The sequence below is a fragment of the Nymphaea colorata genome, chromosome 11 (assembly GCF_008831285.2).
Source record: "Nymphaea colorata isolate Beijing-Zhang1983 chromosome 11, ASM883128v2, whole genome shotgun sequence".
Classification (NCBI taxonomy): Eukaryota; Viridiplantae; Streptophyta; class Magnoliopsida; order Nymphaeales; family Nymphaeaceae; genus Nymphaea; species Nymphaea colorata.
This window is the reverse complement of record NC_045148.1, coordinates 7733133-7755808: the sequence shown is the minus strand read 5'-3', so window position 1 is coordinate 7755808 and position 22676 is coordinate 7733133. Positions and strand designations below refer to the sequence as shown.

The window sequence follows — 22676 nt, the reverse complement described above, 5'->3', positions numbered from 1 at the left end:
CTTGACTCGGCGTCGTGTGCAGTCCTACCCACACCAGACCACATGTAGCCTTGCCACTTGCTATACTTAAAATTAAAATTGTTGTAGTGTGGCAATTGATGGAGTCGGAGAACTCCAAGAGGGCACAATGTTTAAGCCCACAAGAGAGCGATTTCTAACTCACTATTGCAGTAGACACCAAAAGGCAATTAAAGCATGAAGTGATGTGGCCAACAAATGGATCAGGTCCAAATCCAATGAACCATTGGGCACAAGCATCATGCATGGTTCTCAATAACCTGCCATGGCCAACATCCACATGCATGGCTTCAAAGATGATTCATAATTATATTCCACATGAATTAGTTGCATGAACCGCCATTAAAGCAGTCACACCAAGACTGGTCAATTCCACTTATGGTGTTTGATAGAATGGGCACTAGCTAGCACCGTTCATCACTTTTCTCCCTCTATATATTTGTGAAATCAGGGCCATGTGCAAGGCGGCTGCCGCAATCTTGTGCCAAGTCCATGTGCAGCCTTTAATGGAGGTTAGTGTTTGATCTGGTGTTCCATTGTTGTAGGAATATATCGGATTGAGGTGCACTGAATCGATTGATTGGAATGGAAGTGGACAGCATGAGTTATTGAGTATATATGCAACCGAAACCTTCCAATTTTACGTGGAGATGATGCATTTGGACTGTTTGAAATGTTCAGGATATATAGAATTTGGTAAAAAAAAAAATGGTGTGATTGAAGACAATTTGGTGTTTCTCATCATTCAGACCGATTTAATCTTCTTCTTCTTCTTCATCTTCTTCTTCTTTTCTTCTTCTAGCTGGTTATGTATAACAATTTAAGAAAGAGATCTGATCAACTATTAATGGAGAAGATGCAAGTTCGTACTAGCTGCTAGCTCACCAGGTCCAACAAGAAGACAACGTCGGAGTTTCACGTTTTTGTGATCTTGTCTTAGTGCATATAGAGTTGGGCAGTGATGTTAGGGTCAGGGATGTCAATAAATCTGATTGGGATCAAATATTCAACTAAATCATTCCAAAATAAATTGGAGAAGGAAAAAAATTGAATATTTGATTAAAACATCAGATAGGATTAAGAAATGTCATCTGATCGAATTCGAATTTTGATATACATAAACATCTGGCCAGAATTGGATTCTGACTGAACTTAGTTTTAAATGAATATCATATATCCAATGCTCTTACATTTTGAAAATCTACTAGATTCAATTCAAAATTCTGATTCGGATTCAAATATGAATGTAAAATTCATAGGATTCACATTGTGAAATCGGATTTCTAGTTTGGACTCAGATATAATTACTTTTCTTTATTTGTAAATCCAAATATGAACATGGATATGTAAATATCTAAAAGAGCATACAGTTAAGTGTATATATAATTTGAATCCAATCCATCGACATCCCTAAATTATACTTGAAATCCAATAGAAATTTAGCCTCATAACTTGAAGGTAGCTGGACGGGCAGACATAACTCCGTGGTTGGTGAGTGTAATTTATGTTCTAGGACTTGGGGACGCTTTTACCTACTGCAGATCAGAAGAAACATGCATGCACAGGCATCTTTTGATGATATATAACCATATGGAAACAAATATAGGAATTAATGAAGGAAGAGTTCTCCATTCCACTAAGAGGATGTACTTATTAGAATCTACAAGAAATTGACGATCTTTTCTTTGAATGTATGCTCTTTGTCTCTCAGTGCCACTTAACCTTTCGTGTAAGTAAAAGTCAATTTGTTTTAGTTACATGGAGCAAAAATGTCATTAAAAGTATCTAAGAGACTACTTTCACTGATGTTCATACGATAGCATCAGCAAAGGTTTTACTGACGTTTTTCTCGCATTAGTAAAAACCATTTTTTCTGTAGTAATCGCCCGTATATGCACATACATATTGATTCTTATTATTATTTTTTCATATAGGATATGTTGTTTGCCTATGTCGGCACCATGGAAGAGACAAACAAGAGAAGTACATACACAGAAAGGGAAAAGATAACTTGAACATGGCATGATAAGCATGATCAACTTTTTGGGGTGAGGGAGTTCAAAACGTTTGAAAAACTTGAGCAATAACTGGTTATGGAGAAGTTGGACACAAGAGGAAGCAACTTGCTGGAAATCAAGTAAAAGGAAAAGTATTTAATTTGGTGTATCATGTGCTTGGCCTTGTGGGATTAACTTGTCCAAAATTAGGAAGTTGATGGAGATTGAAAGCGCCAGGGAAGGAGCAAAGGAAATCCAATTTATACGTTTTTTTGCATATTCGGATTTGAATGCCAATCAGGCAAAGTCTAGACCATATCAAAATTGAACTTCTGCATTCACAATCCGAGTCTATTCCGAATTCAATATTCAAATTCGCAATCCAAATCTTGTTCTAGTTCAACTACATGACAGTCAAATATGAACTGCGTAATATTAATGGAGATATGATTTTTATCTACATTACTTGAATTCTAATCCGTTTGGCCGGATGTGATTTTTGTTTGCATATTCAGATTTGGATGCCAATAAAGAAAAGTCTATACCATATCAAAATTTGACTTCTAATTCACAATTGGAATAAGTTCCAAATCCGACTTTCAAATTCTCAATCCAAATTGCGTTCAAGTGTGACTTCTAAATACACATCCAAATATGACAACATGATATTATTGGATGTATGATATTGATCTACGATTGAATTCTAATCTGGTTTAAATTCAAATACAATTCAATGTCTTAATTACATGTTAATTTTTTGCCATGTATAATTTTTTTGTTGGAAACAGTTCGGTCAGAGATCCAATATGAATCCAGTCTGTGGACATCCGTAATCAGACAAAATTCATTTAGATTGATTGTACTCATAAAGATCTTGGGTAGCTTTGGTCTCCAAGTACAAAAGATGCAGCCCATGGGGTATTTTGATCAAATTGAAAGCGACCAACTAAAATTCTAGTACATTTTCTAGGACTAACCTATGATAAATAAACATCTCTAAAATCAAACATGCACTAAATTTTCTCAAAAGTAAAAAATCACCGTTTTAAAAATTTAATTGGCATAGATTGCTTTACTTACCTTCCTCAATGCAGTTAAAATAATAAAGTTTCACTCTAAATCTTAACAGAAAATGTTATGTGAAAATACAATATTTTTTCAACCCTCTCCCTCTAAAAATCATAGCCTAAACGTCTTTACCCACTGGAATATGACTAATCTAACCTCTCTTTAATTTGTTACACCGAATGCAAGCATTTACCCTAAGAGGTCGTTTGACAACTGTTCCTCTAAATAGAACAGACAGGACGTTCTGTCTACCACAGGGGTCTTGTCTGTCTTGTCATTGGTATTTTGTGTCCGTTGTTTGATGGTTTTAGAAACTGTCTGGTAATCGTTTTCCTTGTTGTCTGTCTTGTCGGTCCTGTCTGTTCTGTCTGATGTTTGATTTATGTTTTGTCTATTCTGTATCTTCTATCCAGTATTTGCATAATGTATAGTTTGTTCTGTCTGTTGTTTGATTGAGCTGCGCAACTTAGTTTGGTTGGGCTGGCATTGAGGTATTAAGCGTCGCCAATTCAATTCTCGTGGTTGCTAAACATTCATTGGCCCCTCCCAGAACATGTCTCTTTCATATTGCTGGTTACACATGAATTTTTGGATGGGTAGGTAAAGTTGGAGGTGTGGGCTCCATGAAAATGATGAACGGCTAGCGTTGTTTCAAGTGACACATGCAACAGCTTTCAAGTTGGTGGGAAATACATTCGATCTTTATTATAAAGGCAGCCATGTTACGTTCGAGAGCTACACACCAAGCTGTGCATGTGCTTGTCTCATTCAACGTCCAATTTCGCAACACGGCGGAATTAATCTCTTAAAAGGCTTTTCAAAATCTCCTGACGATAAAAGCATTGCACTTGGGAACATGCACACTTACTTGATGCATGTTATGAGAATATTGAAGTATCAATAGTCCTTCTCAATGGCCGGTCGGATTTATAGCCACAAGAATAATGCTTGGTGGAAGGATGTGGCTTCATCTCCCTATCGACTTGCAAAATGGTTACGGATCAGAGGTGGGTCACACATGATAGAGATTTTCCAGAGCAGGTGAACGAAATTGGCTTCTCGTATTATATATATATATATATATATATATATATATATATATATATATATATATATATATATATATATATATAGAGAGAGAGAGAGAGAGAGAGAGAGAGAGAGAGAGAGAGAGAGAAAGCTGAGCTAAGCTCAATCTAAAGCTCTTGGCTAGATACAGTTAAATTGTCACTTTGTCAGGGTCATGGAGTATGATACGAAGTTCAAGCATATGTTTATGCATTAATGCAAAATATATTTCAGGAAAGACCACACAGCTTTTGGAAGACATCAAATAAGACCTTAACTTTGTCAGAAAATTCACTAAAAGCCACTCCTAGAGGACAAAAATTAAAAACAAACAAATATACTACAAGTTTACCCCTTCAAACTTAAAAAATATTCCTTAAGAAATCAAAAGAAAATCTGAAAGGGAAAATTTTAAATTTACTCATTTGAAAATATTTGTTTCCAGACTGATTGTTTGTATGTAGGCTGGGGGCCATAAGGAGTTTGGTTTGGGCAGGCCTAACACCCAAAACCGGAGCTCAGGCCCAGCCATATTAAAATTAAAAAAACATTGATTTTTAATATAAAATAATATATAAATATAATGAATCGTAATAAAATATTATAATTATATATAAAAAACAATAAAATTAATATTAAAAAATCTTATCCAATTGAGCTTAGTCGGGCCCACTCGAGCTGGCCCGATTAGTTATCGGGCAAACCGGGTGTCTTTTTGTCAGACCCGAGTCAGGTAGGGTACAGTGTACCGGTCGGCTACCCCACCTGATGCCAATTTGTATGGCTGTTTGATGTCTTTCAAAAGTTAATTAAGCGGCGATCGGCTATTGTGATCATTTGTTGCGCAGCTCTATGTAACTTCTTTTCTATATTTTAGACAAGTTAGTTATTAGTTGGCGGGTTCATATGAGTGCAGCCGAGGATAGCCGAGTCAAGCACATAATATTCATGCATTAGCTCTTCTCTTTTTGGCGTATACTTTTTGTTCATCGATAGGCCGGTTCATCCGAGAACCTCCCTTCGCCACCATCGATTATATGTAGTTGAGTTAAAAAGAAGTGACACAAATTAGACCTGATTCAAAAGAAAGAGGACAAATCTGCGGCCTTTCTTGGTCCCTATGCTGGTTACATAAAGCCTCATATGTGCTTAAACAAGAGCCCAAAGTTTGATAGTTCGGATTAAGTATCTTTCTTATAAAGTTTGATAGTTGGAATTAAGTACCTTTCTTACATCTATTGGTTTTGTTAGGTCAAGTTTCTCCCATGCAACTCATATTTCATTGCTTGAAGATTGCTTGAAGTAAAGAAGACTCGGTTTCAAGAGGCATAACTTAGCTGCTTGGTAGGTTGTAGAACGCCGTCGTTTTGACTTTCATGGGTGCTACTCTTTTGAGACCACAACACTCAAGTAAGAGTTTGTCGTACCCCACCTAAGTTTCTGGCATAGTTTCGGATTCCCCAAAAGTAGGAGGAATAGGAGAGACCTTCAGCTTCTTTTTTGAGAAGCGGGTTGTCAAGTTTATGCTCACCTACAAAAGTAAAGATGACTTTGACATTCTTTTGGAAGTAACTCTTTTACTGTTGAAAGTTGAAACTGTGGATTAATAATAAGAAACAGAACAACAATTACCCCCTTGTTAGATGCAATTGAAGTGTAGCTTCATAGAACTCGCCCTTTTCACTTATGGTGGCTCAATCTTTGATGAAGAAAGATAAAGCAACTGTAGTGAAGGAAACGCAAAGAAATATTGTCTTGGTAATTTGTTCAGAGTTGAAATCACATGTAGGTTTGTTGTTGAATTGTTTGCATCCACAGAGCCAACGCGGCAGGCTATACATGCCTTTAAATCGGCTAGTTCCGGCGGCTTTAAGGGGAGGCTTTTTACATGCTTAACTTACGGAACGTAAAGCATCTCAGTCAAGTTCATCCCACTATCACCATTGGGGCTTAAGCAAAGCTACCATCCACCTTATGTGGCCACTGAGATGGCTGATATTATTTACAACTTACAAGAAAGAAATGATGCCATCATAGTTTAGGCATAGGACTTGAGGATGGTGCCGCAGAAGGAGCATATAATAGCCTTCCAGCTGCGAGAATAGAAGGGAACAGCGCAGAAGCGGGTGGAGGTCTTCATCTCCGCAACCCGCGCACCGGCGTTGCACCTTGAGCAGATCCCGGCCGCCGGCTTGGTGCTCTCCGTTGTTCTCCTCTGATCCACCAAGAAGCAGAAGAACACCATTCTCTCTTCCTGTCTCTCTCCAAATGTTGATTCTACTTGTGGGTTTGCTACTGCAGACCTCTCACTCCACTCTCTCTTATATAGGAGCCGCCTTCCCATGAAATGCATCAACGGGAACTTTATTTCAGGCAAGTTGTGAAATAATTTCCAAGTTGGTGCCGGAAAATGGCATCGATTGACGCGTCTAAAATAGACACGATGGATCGAATCCTGGATGGTGGAAGGAAAGTGACGACGTGCCCGTGGGTACCATGTGCAGTAAAGGAGGGGCGGACATGTTGGAAAAGAGAAATGTCTTTTATTATTTTTTTATTTTTAATTTTGTCTTTATAATCTTTTTTATTGTGAACTAAACGTGTTTTAGTCATTAATGATACTGGTGCATGAAAAATCATGCACCATGATGGTGCATATAACCATGTTCGGAAAGTGATGGGTGTAGGCAATAGATATGCACAAAGAGTAGAGTATTTAAGAGATTTTTCAAAAAGAAATGTTCTTTTAAAAAAAAAAATAACTTTTTCACTACCTACTTTTATCGCATGTCGCCCGCGACTGCCATTTTAAGGACTTAAGGTTATTCAGATCATTATGTACTCTGGTGCATAATTTTTTATATAGTAGGTGGTGCATATATAACCACCTTTGGTTGTGAGTCTAGACTAAGTTGTTCATGTGATCTAATCATGCATCATGCACGGTAAATGAGATGAACGAATTCTTCAAGCGGCTTTCAAATGTGTTTTTGTAGTTATGGAACTTGAAGGATGCCAGAAAGCTCCAATAAAACTTGGAACATGCACACTTATTATGAGTGTGAAGCCTTCAGGGAGTCGTTGTCGCTTTTTGGTGGCCGGCCGGTGGCCTTTACCGGCCCATGAGAAGCGATTAATTGGTGAAAGGATAGCCGATTGCGTGGTTTCTTCTCCACTCAACTTGCGGGCCGGCCGGCTGGTTAAGGTCGATCCAAAATTTATAGATCCATATATATTGACTGGCCTTTGGAAAAATAACTCTTATTTTTCCAAAGTTATATGGAGTAGGGGAATGTGCTAGTAAATGAGGCATTTATATATATATATATATATATATATATAACCACCGGCTACCTATGTGGTTGGATGGTCATTTTTAAAATTTTGTGTCACTAAAAACTATGTGGAAAGATGCATTTTGGACATGGAAGATATGTGACTTCATGTCTTCCAGACTGATCTTTTTTAATTTGATGTCTCCTGTGTAAAACATTTGCCACATTTATGGTACGTACGTACTACTTATGCAGAAACATGGGTATATATGTGAGTAGCAAATATGAATATAGATTTCAGAAGCTAAAAAATGAAAAAAGGAAGAATTATATACATTAAGCAGTGAAATGGGAATTATACTTCAAACATATTAACTGTGAACAAGTGTGACCTAACAATTCAGTTTATTTGAGTACAAGATCTACAAAAAAGATGACCTGCAGATTGGACAAAAATTTTCATGCAGACTAGAGAAAAAAAAAATCCAAAAACCTTATCCTGAAAAAAGAAAAAGCAAGCGACTATAGCCACATATGCATGCCAACCATGAACTGATCGATCGACTGAGCCAAGAGCCACAGCGTTAATAAATTAACTTTGCTTTCTGCTTTCTTGTTTCTTAATGGTGGTTTCTACGCAGTTCTAGAGAGCGGTAGCTGGAAGTTAACTAGCCAGAAAGTTTTGGCCCACAAAGAAGCACATGTAACCACATGTGGAAGAAGTACTCCGGGCCAGCAAATAGTGGCAGCGACCATGTTGGAGACCGATGGTGATTTATCTGAAAGTTGTTTATTTCGAATCTATATACGAGCTTATGCACTTCTGCAATCCTTTTAGAATATATATATATTCAGATGATCTTGAACTCTGTCCAATCACAGTTGTTTCATGCAATGCATTGAGAAGATGTAAGTAAATATACTGTTTTGATGCTAGCAGTATGTTGTGAGAGGTGGGAGGATTTCTTGATTATATATATATATATATATATATATATATATATAAACCCTGCCTGTAGGCTCTTTATGTTCTACCAAAACGTTGAGGCGAAGTCCTCTGAAGAGGAAGAACTTGGAGACACTACAAAAAAACAAGGGTTTACCGTTGGCCAGAAAACATCGGTAAAATATAGGCATGCATTGGTAAAACTTTTACCGATGCCATATAAGGTTGCTGTTGAAGTTGGGGTCAATGAAAACTTTCACTGACAAACCGTCTTAAACATCGGTACAGATTACCTACACTAACGTGTTCGTTGCGTAGATAAAATTGATTATTACCGACGTCCCCGACATGTTTTAGGCATCGGTAAATCTATTATCAACATTAGGTGCGGACGCTGGTAAAACTATTATCTGTGCAATTTCAAGCGTCGGCGAAAATTTGTTAATTTTTTTTACCTAATGCACAAATGACATAATTAGTTCTGAAAGTCGGAACTAGATGTACATGTTAATCTGCTTACATGTTGAATGTATCAAAACAAACAGCTACACTAAGTTCAACTATAAATATGTCTGTAAATATATCTGTCATGCATGCATATGTGACATCTGAAGTTTACAGGTGCCAAAGTTTTCTTCGTTTGGGTGATTAGTATGGCATTTGATCATAAAATTTTTCGTAATAAGCATAAACGATATGCTGACAATATTCGTGACAAAAAAGAAGCAGAAAAAAAGAAGAAAAAATAACAATCATCACCTATAAAGAAAAGCAAAGGATACCACCATTACTGCCCATCAAGTCTTCGGTACATTATGACGCGAAAAATATGAAGATGATAGGCAACCAAAAGCCATTGAAGTCTCCAACTATTTCTTCTAAAAGTAATGCAAGAAACAAATTGTGGAACAACCCAAATACCATATTCACAAATTGAAATAACTATAGTCCCAGCAAGGGAGGGACTTGCTGAAGGCTTTAGTCATATTTCTACCTATGTATGTCTTTAATTGCTTTCTGAACAAACAAATGACAATAAAATTTTTCGTAATAAGCATAAACGATATGCTGACAATATTCGTGACAAAAAAGAAGCAGAAAAAAAGAAGAAAAAATAACAATCATCACCTATAAAGAAAAGCAAAGGATACCACCATTACTGCCCATCAAGTCTTCGGTACATTATGACGCGAAAAATATGAAGATGATAGGCAACCAAAAGCCATTGAAGTCTCCAACTATTTCTTCTAAAAGTAATGCAAGCAACAAATTGTGGAACAACCCAAATACCATATTCACAAATTGAAATAACTATAGTCATTTGTTTGTTCAGAAAGCAATTAAAGACATACATAGGTAGAAATATGACTAAAGCCTTCAGCAAGTCCCTCCCTTGCTAAGCCAAAATCAGAGAGCTTTGCATTGAAGTTGCTATCTAGAAGGATGTTTGATGCTTCGAAATCTCAAAAAATTAATTGCCCCGAAGATAGAATCATTGTAAGCCTACTCTACAGTCAATCAATGAATAGCAGAAGAGAAATTCTAAGAAAACAAACAAAAATGTACAAGCAACAAGGCAAGTCTACTAGTGAAGGCACCAAGTAAGATTCAAAGGTTTGTAGAAAGAATCACAATATGAGCATCCAACAGGCATCGTAATCAGCACAAATAGTTAGCAACAAGGAAAAGCACGCGGAAGAAGAAGAACCTTTTCCATGTCGATCAAGGACATCGTGGTAGTGATGAATTGCTGGAGAGAGATTCTAGAAGAGCCCTTCTTACCCTTGCCTCCATCCATCTTGCTCCTGCCGATGCTCTTGAATTGACACCCGAATCTGGCCAAGACAAAACTTGGGGGTTTGGTGTTTGTGCAGATATTTCTTGTAATTAATATATTAAATTGAAAGTACTAAGCTAAACAAATGTTCATGGCCAAACAGTACTGAAAACCGATTAAATCTCACCGAAAAAATTCAGACACGTACCCTAAATTCATGTTATAACCTAAAATCATTCACAAATAGAAAAAAAAACTTAGCATTAAGAATGCGGAAACCTACCTTGTTGTGTTAGATGTTAAAAGATGATGAGCATGTGTCAGTAAAAACGTCCACCAACTTTTTATCGACGCATATCACGTTGGTAAAAAATTATTACTGACGTCCAGCTAACTGTGTCAATGAAGTTGGAGTTATACTGACGAAGCCTATGGATGCCGATAATTATTTGCTGAGAAATGCGTTCACCGACGTGAGCATGAGCACATGTCGGTAAAAGTTAAATCTTCATTGATGTTTTCAGACTGGTCTGTCGGTAAAAACTGAATGTTAACGACATTATAGTGGTACGCATCGGTAAAAGTTGAGTTATACCAATGAAGTCAATGGACATCGGTAATTATTCACTGAGAAACACTTTCATCGACGCGACATTGAGCACCTAGCGGTAAAAGTTAAATCATCACCGATGTTCTCAAACTGGCCGTTGATAAAAGCTAAATTTTAATGACATTATAGCAGTATGCGTCGATGGAGGCTGTTTTCAATGACGTTCGACATATGGCATTGGTAAAAGTAAGCTTTCAACTACATGTTGACCTGGACGTCGGTAAAAATACACTTTCATTGACGTTCATTTTTTCAACATGTCGGTGAATCTATCTTTTTTTATAGTTAGAAAAGTGCTGTAAAGCTTGTTCTTCATCTACTTTATCTCTTTAACTTCATCTTCTTCAGGATCTGAACAGTCACTAGTGACCACTGTAATACTTGCAACAATATGAATTGTAGTCATACATGAAGCTAGCAATATTGCCTTGAAGCTTTTTCCCAGGAATTTGGTTAAAAGTTACATTGGAAATTAATGTGCCACATTTATGCAACTAACTTGAAGCTTTTTCCATTTTCCTGAAGTTTCCTCTCTCTGTTGCATTTCTTTTGAGAAATTATTTTCCCTTCTCCCAAATTATGACTTTCTACAAACAAATTAATAGACGAGTATAAAAGGTTGTGCAGTGATGTGCACCTCCTAAATCTGCAAGTTTGACACATTTAAGAGAACTTGGAGATTCCCCATGCATGGTCTAGAATCCGGTGATGCAAGAAGCTCACAAAACTAATGAAGTTCAATAGCCTTCAACTTGATCTACGTTTGCACCTATATACACGCTGCTGCTGAATCAATCGGCTATGGGGTTTGAGTAACATACATGATATTATAACCATATTCTAGAATGCCATCCATTAAAACGAAAAAAGGAATAAATATATCCAAACTAATCCTTTTCTAGTTTTGGTTAACTAAAATTTATTGTTTACACGAAAATGTAGAAGTTAATAGTTATCAATGTCACAAGAAATAAAAAAAATGAACTGAATTAAACAAATGAAGTCGTAAGGTCAAGTCCCGACCTGTTACTCTGTAACCACCACTTTCCCAGAATATGTACTGTTATTATCAATTAAGAATGGTGGTCTGGACTTCCCCAGGAATTACTTCCTCTTAAAGAGCAATAGAGCATCTCCGTGAACCGGAATGGCCTTTGAAGGGCTCATCAGAGAGAGACAGACAGAGATACGCGGGGATGCAGTCAAGCCAAAGGTTTACTCCACACCAGTTAGCTATTCAAAATGATAGATATAAGTGAAAATAAAGAAAGCATATATATTTGAAAATGGAAACAAATAGTAGTTCTTTCAATTATCAACATCTACAAGCTAAGACAGAAGGGTGTTCATGGTTCCAAGGCATTGACAATAGGCATTCTAGCAGTTTTACAAGAACGCCTTTATTTCTTCATCGACAGTAACAACCTATACATCTCAAATTCTGGATCACACTGACATATGGCCTGTGTGAGCTGCCAAATCCCACCATTAACACTGCTTAAGCAAAGGCACTGCCTACAAATGCAGCGCCAACATTTTGATCACTAACATGCAGGAAGAAATGGTGGCAGGTGATGGTGGTGATGATCATGGCGGCTTAAGCATAGGACTTAAGGATGGTGCCACAAAAGGAGCAGACGATGGCTTTCCAGTTCCTTGAATAAAAGGGAACACTGCAAAATCTGGTGGAAGTTTTCATGTTGGCCACCCGCGCACCGGCATTGCATCTCGAGCAGAGCCCTGCGGCTGGCTTGCTGCTCTCCAATGTCCTCCTCTGGTCCACCAAGAAGCAGAAGAACACCATTCTCTCTTTCTCTCGGATCTCTGTCTCCCTTGGGTTTATTTTTGGAGTCGTTGGTTCATTCTCTCTTATATAGTGTTGGAGAGGAAGCCCACATTCTTTGTGCAGCAAAATGGACTAAATAAGATGTGATGTTTCATCTTGGAAATGGATGAGAAGGTTCCCTCCACATGACCAGTTCTGGGTTGGCTTAAGGTGTCCCCAAGTTGAATGCTTCAAAAACTGTACTGCAAGTTGTCCATGTGTACATGTCCTCTTCTATCACTATCTCATGTGCTTTCAAATTGGCAATCTTGACATGATAAGACTCAACTCAGGAACGCGTGTAGGAAAGTTCATCCTAGTTTTTTTCTTTCTTAATTTTTCTGACACTTTAAATGTTACAGAAAGCTTTACCCTTGGAACATGATCACTTGCAGGATATAACATTGACATAGTCCTGCAAGTCATTTTCAAAAGGCGGTGCACTGTACGCTAAAGAAGAGCAAGTTGGACAAATGGAAGTTGAAATTGCGGTACCACCACCAACCTCCTTAATTGCAGGTTCTTTTTCGATTAATGGACGTAAATTTCAGAATCTGAATATTGGATTCACATGGAACTTGGATGGAGACTCCATGTTTAAATGTTAAAGCTGGATGTTACCAACCACATGCAGCAGAAAGACTGATCTGGGTTGGCCAGTCGAAGTACCACGCTAATATTGGGACAAGGACACCTAGTGGTTACCTTGTAAAGTGAAACATCACAAGGACCACAATGTCTCATAGGGAGAACTGTATCGTTACTAATCTGAAAATCAATTAGGACCTTTCGTCCAGTGTGCATTGCATGATCCTCAGTTTGTTTGTAACGTGGATCTTAAATCCATGTTACATGTAAAAAACTGTGGATTTAAGGCCAGATGGGGAGGTGTCCGACCTTAATTCATCTTGATGATCACAGATCACCATGGATTTCAGATCTTCGGTGAAACAAACACACCCTTAGCAACAAACTAATGTTTTTCATCCACTAGAGAACTAGGATAATAATATTTTCTAATAGGACCCTAGTGATCACTGGATCCAGTAATTTTTTATTACTGATGGCAATCCTGAACTCATTGTGGGAGGTCTCTGAATCACCGAGATCATCCCAAATTCTAAATAAATTTGGCTTCTAAATGCATCTGAACTGTGGGTAATTAAGTATTTAATGTGTGTGTGTGTGAGAGAGAGAGAGAGAGGGAGAAAGAGAGAAAGAAAGAAAGAGGCAGAGAGAGGCCTGTGTGGGTGTTGCAGAAAAATTTTTAGTGGATGCAGGAAAGTTTCTAAGATGATAACAAAAAGCAGCTACAACCACTAGAGGGGTAGGTGTTGGAAAACTTTTAAAAAATTGACCGCATCATTGATCTCTATATATAAATGTGCAATTCGGATGGATCATCGGTTTACCTTTATATATACTTGATTGCGCCGAGTTTGATTGATCAAGATAAAAGAAATGATTCAACCATCTAAAAAAAAAATTGAAAATTCGTATGTAGATTTTTCAAATTAATCTCATTTACATGGGGCGCAAATAGTTAAATCAATCCATGAGTGGATCTGCAATTTTTGGACCATAACGAATATCAAATTATACAACTTCCGACACACATCCTGCTGGAGAAGCGTCCTCCAAGTTTTTATTGCCAAAGGATCATTAAAATTAAGAATTAATAAAGAAATAACAGAGAATAAGGAAGAGGTGTAATCGGACATCAACTTGCAAGACTTAAGCAACATCAATACAAGAAGCAAAAGAGCAGTAAATTGAATAACAACCCACACTTTAAGCCTATACCAAACATCCATAGAAGGATTTGATAGGCCAATCTCTGCCTGGTTTCCATTCAAACCAAACTTGAATCTCTTGCTTCACTGTAGTGCGTGGACGACGGCGTTGTTTGAATTTCCCAATCATCAAGTTCCACATTCTTAACAGCCAATCTGCAGTTAAAAAGGATGTGATCCACAGATTTAGCCTCTCTTTTACAGATGAAACAACGATTGGCGAGAGAGAACCCAACTTTTGGTTTCTGTCTAGGATTGGTTAATGTCCACACAGGAGTCCATGTGAACAAGCCATTTCGCGTCATCTGCCATGTATCAGATATCTTCAAACTCTGAGCTTTGCTGCCCATCACCCTTAGGACATCTTCCCTATCAGACAACAGTCGGCGCTCAACATTGTTTCTGCATAAAAAAAAAAATTGATGTCTGGACTAAGAATTAGATCAGATTTAAGTACATCTGCAACAGACCAATGAAAAGTGTCAACAAAATTTTCAGTCTTCGGCTTGGAACTTTAGGTACAGGCTGACACTAGACCATTTATCTTGCCAAAATCTGGTACTTCCATATCCAACCAACCATGACACTTTATCTGCCATGCTTTTCCAGCACCAAATCATTTTGCACATCCAAAATGTTTAATAGTTCAAAAACTATGAAACTGAAACTATTTACTTCTAATGAACTTGGCCCACTGACCATTAGACTGAAAAACTCCAGGAGACAATTGAGCTGGATAGGCTCTGTTCAGCTCAGACATTAATTAAATCTGCACTCCCTTCGTCTGTTGGCCTGCATAAATAAAGAATTCCAAGCAACTAGATCTGCCATAGAAGAGCTGACGGGATGAATAACACTGCTAGGAATCTGAAAATCACCAAAATCTTAAAGTCATGCTGATTACGTGCTTTAATAAGCATAAACGACATGTGAAAGAAGGAACAGAAATGTTCCAAGAAGCCAACTTTTTTATCCACTTTAGCAACAAGATCATCACAACATTCATGTTTTATATTACCCTGGAAAAGTGGTAATCCCAGGTACTTGCAGGTAAATCCAACAATCATGAAGATATCTTGAAGCTGCATCTACCCAACACTAAAAGGAATAGCAACTGATTTCGAGGGATTAGCCATTATACCAGATTTTTCCTTTAGGCCCTATTTCCTGTTTGATTGCAGGGAAGAATTTAACGTAGTAAATTTACCATGAAAAAGAATTTTGGAAAAAAAAAAGGAAAAAAACTCTCTTCTTCCATAAAGAAGCTCTATTTGATGGCAGGGTAGATTTTTGCAGGGTAAAATTAATTGTTTTTGGTGTACAGGGTAAAGTAAAGGAGAGACTTTTTAGGTGACCATTGGAGGATGCGGTCTTTTTTTTCTTCTCCTCCATTTTGACGTGGATACACTCACATTATTATTGGGGCATCCACATAACATGGTTATTATAATGATACCTATTAATAGCATAAGAACCGCCACAAGATGGACCCATTTCTTTTCATTTTCTATTTTTTCGTTGCTGCAAGAACCGTTTCATGCTAGACATCCCACTGTGCAAGGCTTTCACTTTCTCGACTACAAATGGCTGTTTCGACCATTTTTGGAGATCAAGATTGTGTGGTTGGTTCGCCACAGATAAGAAGCCTTCCTGGACACATGAAACGAGTGGCAGTGCCGTTGGTCCCATTCTCAGTCCTCAGTTCTACAAGAACTGGAACCAAATGCAGGACCAAACTTCCTTGGATATGCATATAGGAATTCCTCAAATCAACAAAATGCAGAATCAGTAAAGGCTCCGTTTGATAGCGGCCTTTTATATCAACGTAAGCCAACAAATAAACCCATCACAATCCGAGTAATTCTGGGCAATGCAGTAGGCAACACAAATCCACAAAGGTGCATCGTTTAACAAATGGCCAAATCTTAACACATCAACCAAATTGAATTAAATCTTATTATAAAAATTCCAACCACCATAAGATCCAACTGGGTATAACTGAGAACCATATTCAAGTTATGTGTGTCGACTGAAATTCTTGTTAAATTTAGTGATTGTTATATCACAATCAACCATGGAAAATAGAGAATTAAGTAGTTCGGCATGTTAGCCTACATCCACGAGAGAAGAGAGGAGATCTTATTTTTATTCACAACTTGAATCAATCTGTGATACATGAGAGGTATTTATAGTTTTAATTACAAAGGGCTCAAGGTGGAAGGGGAGAAACGTTAGGGATAGAACACAAATGATTAGGAAGAGATATCTCTGTCCTAGATCATCGCAATCTCCTTCCAAGAATATTTGTTGATTAACGTAATCTCCTCTCTAGAAGAATCTATCATAATCTCCTCTCTAGAAAGTTTCAACAATTCTGAAAGGTGAAAGAAAAGCCATTGTGTATAAATGACTATGTGGACTCCCTATCCCGGTTCCTCTTCGAAGTAATGACAGTCCATCCATCCCCAGCATCTTTTGTTTCTTCAACACTGGCATCTATTGACATATCTAATGCATGATTAGGTTCTTCGGACGAGCCACACACTCCATTTTAGATGTGGCAGAAATTTATTCATGTTTACGATGAATATACCTCCAAACAGAGAATATCAGCATATAACCAAGACTTACATTTAGTCACATAATCAAAATCAACCCAGCGAGAAAGTTTGCAGAAAAAGAGCATCTACAAAGTTGACTATTCTAACAAGGTTATTTTTGTAAATAGATGAAGTTTTATACTTTATACTAACTAGATGTTTAACTTGTTTTGACAAGATCTTTTGATCATAAAAATATTCATAGCTGATATCAACAAGAACTAAACTCACAAGGAAACATATGTTGCACGGCAAAGGTGCATATGTTAGATTCGCATCATTACAGCAAAGGTTTATTTCGAAGGATGCCGCTAAATATACTTGGTTGAGTCAATTACATAAAATAAAAATGATGAAACAGTTAATGCCAAAATGGGTATGTGCATTAGAGTGTTCCGGGTATGTGCATTAGAGTGAAACATGCATCAGAAGGAGTGCGTGATTCCTCCAAAAGAAGTTGGACTAAGTAGTCCATTTGTGCTTCAGTTCACATAAAATTCTCTCTTGATGGACCGCTATCTTCCGTGGTAATGAGTTCCACAATATTTCTTCACAACTACATTTTTCAGTATGAAAACATATGCATAAAGAAAATTGACATATAACGATATTCACTACGGTAATTATTTACAAATTCACTAAGTATACTCTTTGCTACTAAATATAGCTTAAAAACATTTGTAAGATGAGAACTTCAAGTCCTTTTTCCATAAACCTGTGGACAATGATACTCCTAATACAAATGGATACGATTTTGAAATTTCTAATGAAATTTACTTTTGTAACATTGCCAATTCCAGCGCTATAATCTAACCTTTATCTATATACCAACAAAACATAAAATTAAGAAAGTATGAAACAATAGACTGCTGGCAAAGGAAAGTAGGGTAAGTCTAGTTATTGAACTACACTATGCAGTTTTTCTCTTGATTTACAATAGTTACAATATTAGTTACAATATTAGAGGAGGTAGCCAAACATTTACTTATGTTAATGTCCGACTTTGAAGGTCGGACTTTTTTCCGCGTTAAAATCCCCCTTCTCGTACACTTTTTTCAAGGTAAAATTTTTGGCTTTTGATGGCAAGCAGAAAAACTGTACAACGAAGTGGACTTTACCTCGATGAATAGTGTTTCCCTCGAGAATCAAATGGGGCCTTAGATCATTAAAGGTGTTCTTAATCTCTACTATTTGAAAACAGTCTTCATAATGAAGAGCCAATTATATCATCAGCAAAAAAAGGGCTACCAGACAACCTTTAATCCTTTTAGAGACATGAGGCACTTTAAATCTTCTTAATTAGTTCCAATTTCCTCAGCAGCTTTCTATTGAAAACTTCCATTACCACCAAATACAACAACGGGTGCTCCTGTGGTTAGATGGTTTTTTTTATTTTATATGTCTAAACGCCGTCTCAAAAAATGCATTCCGTTGCTAAAAACTGTGGCCAAGCAAATGTCATCACATATGTACCTTTTATGATGGTTTTAGCCACATAAAATAAAAAACATCCGGTAACAAAGGCAGCTTATATATATTATACAAAATTCAAATTGCATGCAATAAAAGAAAAAGGGATTACTACGCTCGGTAGGCATACAGGTGGGCGGGTAGCCGTGGCTTGGCTCGTGCCAAAAGGGGCTTTGCCTTAGGCATGGTCATGCCATACACCTCTTGGGTGTCTATGTCATCAACGCTGCAGCCCTCCGGCGGGTACCAGTCAAAGGCATGAAGCAGCCTAGCCAGGGCCAGCAGGACCATGCACACGCCCAGCGGCGCGCCCGGGCACTTCCTCTTCCCGGCGCTGAAGGGCAGGATCTTGAAGTCCAAACCGTGGCTTATCTCCACCCGGCCGTCGCCGTGGGCCGGGAGGTGGCGCTCCGGCCGGAACTCTTCAACGTCGTCCCACAGGTTCGTGTTCCTTCCCAGCGCGTGCGTGTTGATGAACACTCGCGTCCTCGCCGGGATGTCGTAGCCCGCTAACTTGGTTGGCCGGACGGACTCGTGTGGGATGAGGAATGGCCCAGCCGGGTGCATCCGGAAGCTCTCACGGACGATGCACCGGAGGTACTGCAGGTGCTGCAGGTCGGCCTCCAAAACCAGTCTGTCGCGGCCCACCACGAAGTCGAGCTCCTCCTGCACCTTGCGGAGGATCCTTGGTTGCTTGATTACTTCTGTCATGGCCCACTCGCTGGTGACTGCCGACGTATCAGTTGCAGCTGCGATCATGTCCTGTAAATATGAATGCATCAGCTATGGCGGCCTACGGCAATATACTATTGATGCATCATATGATTTTATGGGTTGGTATGTTAGAATTTAACTTAGGACTCGAATATAAATTAAGAACAATCTCTGTATCATATTTAAATCAGATTCGAATTGGGCCTTTTAAATTCGCATTTGAATATGAGTCCGACTTTTGCACGAACCGATTACATGTTGTGGACCAATTTTCGAAATGTACAGACATTAAATGTATGATATTTATTTGAAACTATTAAATCTATCCAGTTCAGACATTTATTTATATTTGAATTTGTTATTTAAAACTAAGTCTGATCAGTTCAAGTTAAACTAAACCTGAAGAAGGGCCTTGATTTCGGAGTCCTCCATCTTCTCTTTTCCATCCTCACCAGGCAACGACAGCAAGATGTCCAGAAAATCCACCAACTCCTCCTCCCCGACACTGTTGTTCTTCTTGCCCTCCCTAATTTTTTGCCTGTGCTCTTCCAATATCCTCACATGGAACGCATCCATCCTCTTCTCAACATCCCTCATCATCCTCTCCAATCCCGTCGGGTCTACCCATCTCCACAGCGGCAGGTAGTCCCCTATATATATCACGCCCAGCAGAGAGAACAACTCGTGCGTGATGTGCATGAACTGCGCTGCCTCCTCCGGCCCCGCCGCCTCCGCCCCGAAGTACTGCTTCCCCAGAAGCATCCTCGTGACGTTGTTCATGGAGAAGGCGCCCAGCACCTCCCTCAGGTCGACGACCCTCGCCGCCGGATTGTCGGCCGTGGCCCGAGCCCAGACCGTGTGCACCATGTGCTGCGACTCTTGTCTCCTCTGCTCCTGAAACCGTTCCAGCCGCCTGGTCGTGAGGAGGTGCTCCATGCAGATGCGCCTCATGTGCTTCCAGTGCTTCCCCAGCGGCGCCAGAGCGACGTCGCCGCAGTCGTAGGCGAGGTGCTTGGCTGCGAGCGTGTGCGGCCGCGACGCGAACGCGTCGTCCTGCCGGAGGAGTATGTCCTTGATGATCTCAGGGTCGTTGGTGGTAATGGCGTCCACCTTGCCGAGTCTGAGATACACCAACGGCCCGTACTTGGCGCAGAGCGCTGCGAAGTCCCTGTGTGGGAGAGGGCCGAGCTGGAGAAGGTTGCCCACGATGGGCCACCGAGGGGGGCCGGGTGGGAGCCTCATGGCGCCAACCTTGGAACCCGCCATTAGTGCTCTTAGGCCCATGGCCACCCACAGCACTAGGGCAATGGTGAACACGAAGGTGCACAGTGATGTCCCCAATTCCATGGCTTCTTCTTTGAGATTCAGATGAAAGTTGCATAAGATGACTCAGTTCATGGAAAAAGAAATTACTGTTCTCAGGCTATTTATTTAAATGCATAAGAGATCAAGATACATGCGTTTTGTGTGTATATGCTTTCTAAACGCGCAAGTAGGTCATGCTCTGGACATGAAACATTTTCCTCATATGAATGCTAGGCCACCCTCTTGATGACTCCTGGGATATGTTGTCACCTTCCTCTTTAAATGATCACTGCCCGCCAGTGGCGGAGCTAGGTGTGGGCTTGTGTGGCAGTTGCCTATGCAGATCCACTTGATTTACTTTATTTTAGTATTTGTTTCTCTGTATAATTTAGTTTATTACATAGTATATACAGGTGCCTCACAAATATAAGATTTCTTATATTATTTAGTATCTCTCAGCTTACAAATTTCTGGCTCCCCCATTAGTTGCGGCCCTCCCTGCTGTCATGGGAGGTCAGTCACGATTCATCTCTGTATGTCTGTCTCCCCTTGGTGCATTTTTGTCATTCAAAGTCATTATTGGAATGAAGGTATATGAGGACTGAGCTAGTTATTCGTTTGGAAGTTAAGTTTCCAGGCATTTCTTTCAATGATCCTTCACCTTTCATTTATATTGTAATCCGTTCCTGAAATTCCTTCTTCTTCTGCTCCTGATTGATAATGTCAAAAGTCGTTTTCCGTAGTTAAAGTAGAAAATTTATTGTCCGTGATTTTAGACAAGGAAAGAAAGAATAAACTCTGGAAGCTGAAGAACTTATATGAAGCGTACATAGAATGCAGCGGAAAATTAAGCTGTCAAAACAGAGGTCAGGTCCGCACTAGCCATTGAACATGATCTCTCTCTCTCTCTCTCTCTCTCTCTCTATAAGCGCAAAGGATTAAAGAAAAGAAAAGCATATTTGTAAATTGAAACAAATGGAATTCCTTGAAAATTATATATAATTTCCATCCAGAGGTAAGACGACAATGGAGTGTAAATGGTTCTAATCTCTTCATCACTAGTTACAAATTATGCGTATCAAACTTGCCTTCCCCTCCATCTTCTTCTTCCATTTGGACAACATCAACTGTTATTTTCACCATTAGAATGGCTAGGCAAAGGCACTGCCTCCTAAATGTGGCTACTGTGATCTCTGATTACAACATGGAAGAATTGGTGGCACGTTGATGATGGTGATCATGGTGGCAGCGTAGCCAATTAAGCATAGGACTTAAGGATGGTGCCACAAAAGGAGCAGACGATGGCTTTCCAGTTCCTTGAATAAAGGGGGACACTACAAAATCTGGTGGACGTCTTCATGGTGGCAACCCGCGCACCGGCGTTGCACCTCGAGCAGAGTCCGGCCGCCGGCTTGCTGCTCTCCAGTGTCCGCCTCTGGTCCACCAAGAAGCAGAAGAACACCATTCTCTCCCTCTCTCTCTCTCCTTCTCTCTCTGTCCAATGTTTCCCCTTCTGAGTTTACCTGTACAGCTTCCGGTTCATTCTCTCTTATATAGAGATGGGGGAGACTCACATCCTCTGTGTCTGGATACAAGCAAAATTGACTACGAAAGGCGTGATGGCTCATATTGGAAATGGATGAGAAAGTTCCCTGCACATGACCAGGTTATGGACTCATGGTGGTCCTAAGTTGTTCCAATTCAAAATTTGTGCTGTTTGCATGTTATTCATGTGGGCACGTCCTACTCTATCGCCATCATATACTAAGCTTTTTTAAAATTGGTAACCAATACATGAACCCGACTCATGAAATTAAATGCGGAAGAATTTTTCTCTTTTTCGTTTTGTGATTTTCTTATGATTCACAAGCTAAAATGATGTCTTAGATTGAACACGCAAACAAGTCATTCTCAATGGCCACGAGGGCGGCAGGCTCTACATCAATGAGGCAACCAAATCATAGTTAAAGTTTTGGTACTATCAGCAACTTTCTCTTGCAAAGTGGCCTAGCATAGCTGGTTAAGCTGATTGGCATGTAAATGACATGCCGCAAAGCAGGACTTGAATTCCGGCAAAAGGGATAAGAAGAATTGTTCTTGTTTCTCAAATAGCACCTACTACCCAACAATCGGCTCTAGTGGCGTAGCCACATGGTGGCTGGTGTGGGCAGTTGTCCTGACCTCATAAAATTAGTTTAATATATATGTTA

General features: G+C 39.2%; 4 protein-coding genes across 4 annotated transcripts; all 4 read right to left on the bottom strand.

The window, feature by feature from the left end:
* Positions 1–5916: 5916 nt before the first annotated feature.
* On the bottom strand, positions 5917–6430 carry LOC116264852 (uncharacterized). Its single transcript, XM_031645282.2, has one exon. The coding sequence runs from the start codon at positions 6394–6396 to the stop codon at positions 6190–6192; it is 207 nt and encodes a 68-aa protein (XP_031501142.1). The 5' UTR covers positions 6397–6430; the 3' UTR covers positions 5917–6189.
* Positions 6431–12038: 5608 nt separating this feature from the next.
* Positions 12039–12612, bottom strand: LOC116264946 (uncharacterized). The gene has a single exon (XM_031645416.2). It carries the CDS (start codon positions 12561–12563, stop codon positions 12357–12359), a length of 207 nt encoding a protein of 68 aa, XP_031501276.1. The 5' UTR covers positions 12564–12612; the 3' UTR covers positions 12039–12356.
* Positions 12613–18558: 5946 nt separating this feature from the next.
* On the bottom strand, positions 18559–20493 carry LOC116264350 (cytochrome P450 703A2). Its single transcript, XM_031644493.2, has 2 exons — positions 19561–20493; positions 18559–19209 (listed from the first exon to the last, which is right to left on the bottom strand). Exons 1-2 carry the CDS (start codon positions 20443–20445, stop codon positions 18559–18561), a joined length of 1536 nt encoding a protein of 511 aa, XP_031500353.2. The 5' UTR covers positions 20446–20493.
* Positions 20494–21447: 954 nt separating this feature from the next.
* LOC116263802 (uncharacterized) lies at positions 21448–21976 on the bottom strand. The gene has a single exon (XM_031643582.2). It carries the CDS (start codon positions 21929–21931, stop codon positions 21725–21727), a length of 207 nt encoding a protein of 68 aa, XP_031499442.1. The 5' UTR covers positions 21932–21976; the 3' UTR covers positions 21448–21724.
* Between the last annotated feature and the right edge of the window lie 700 nt (positions 21977–22676).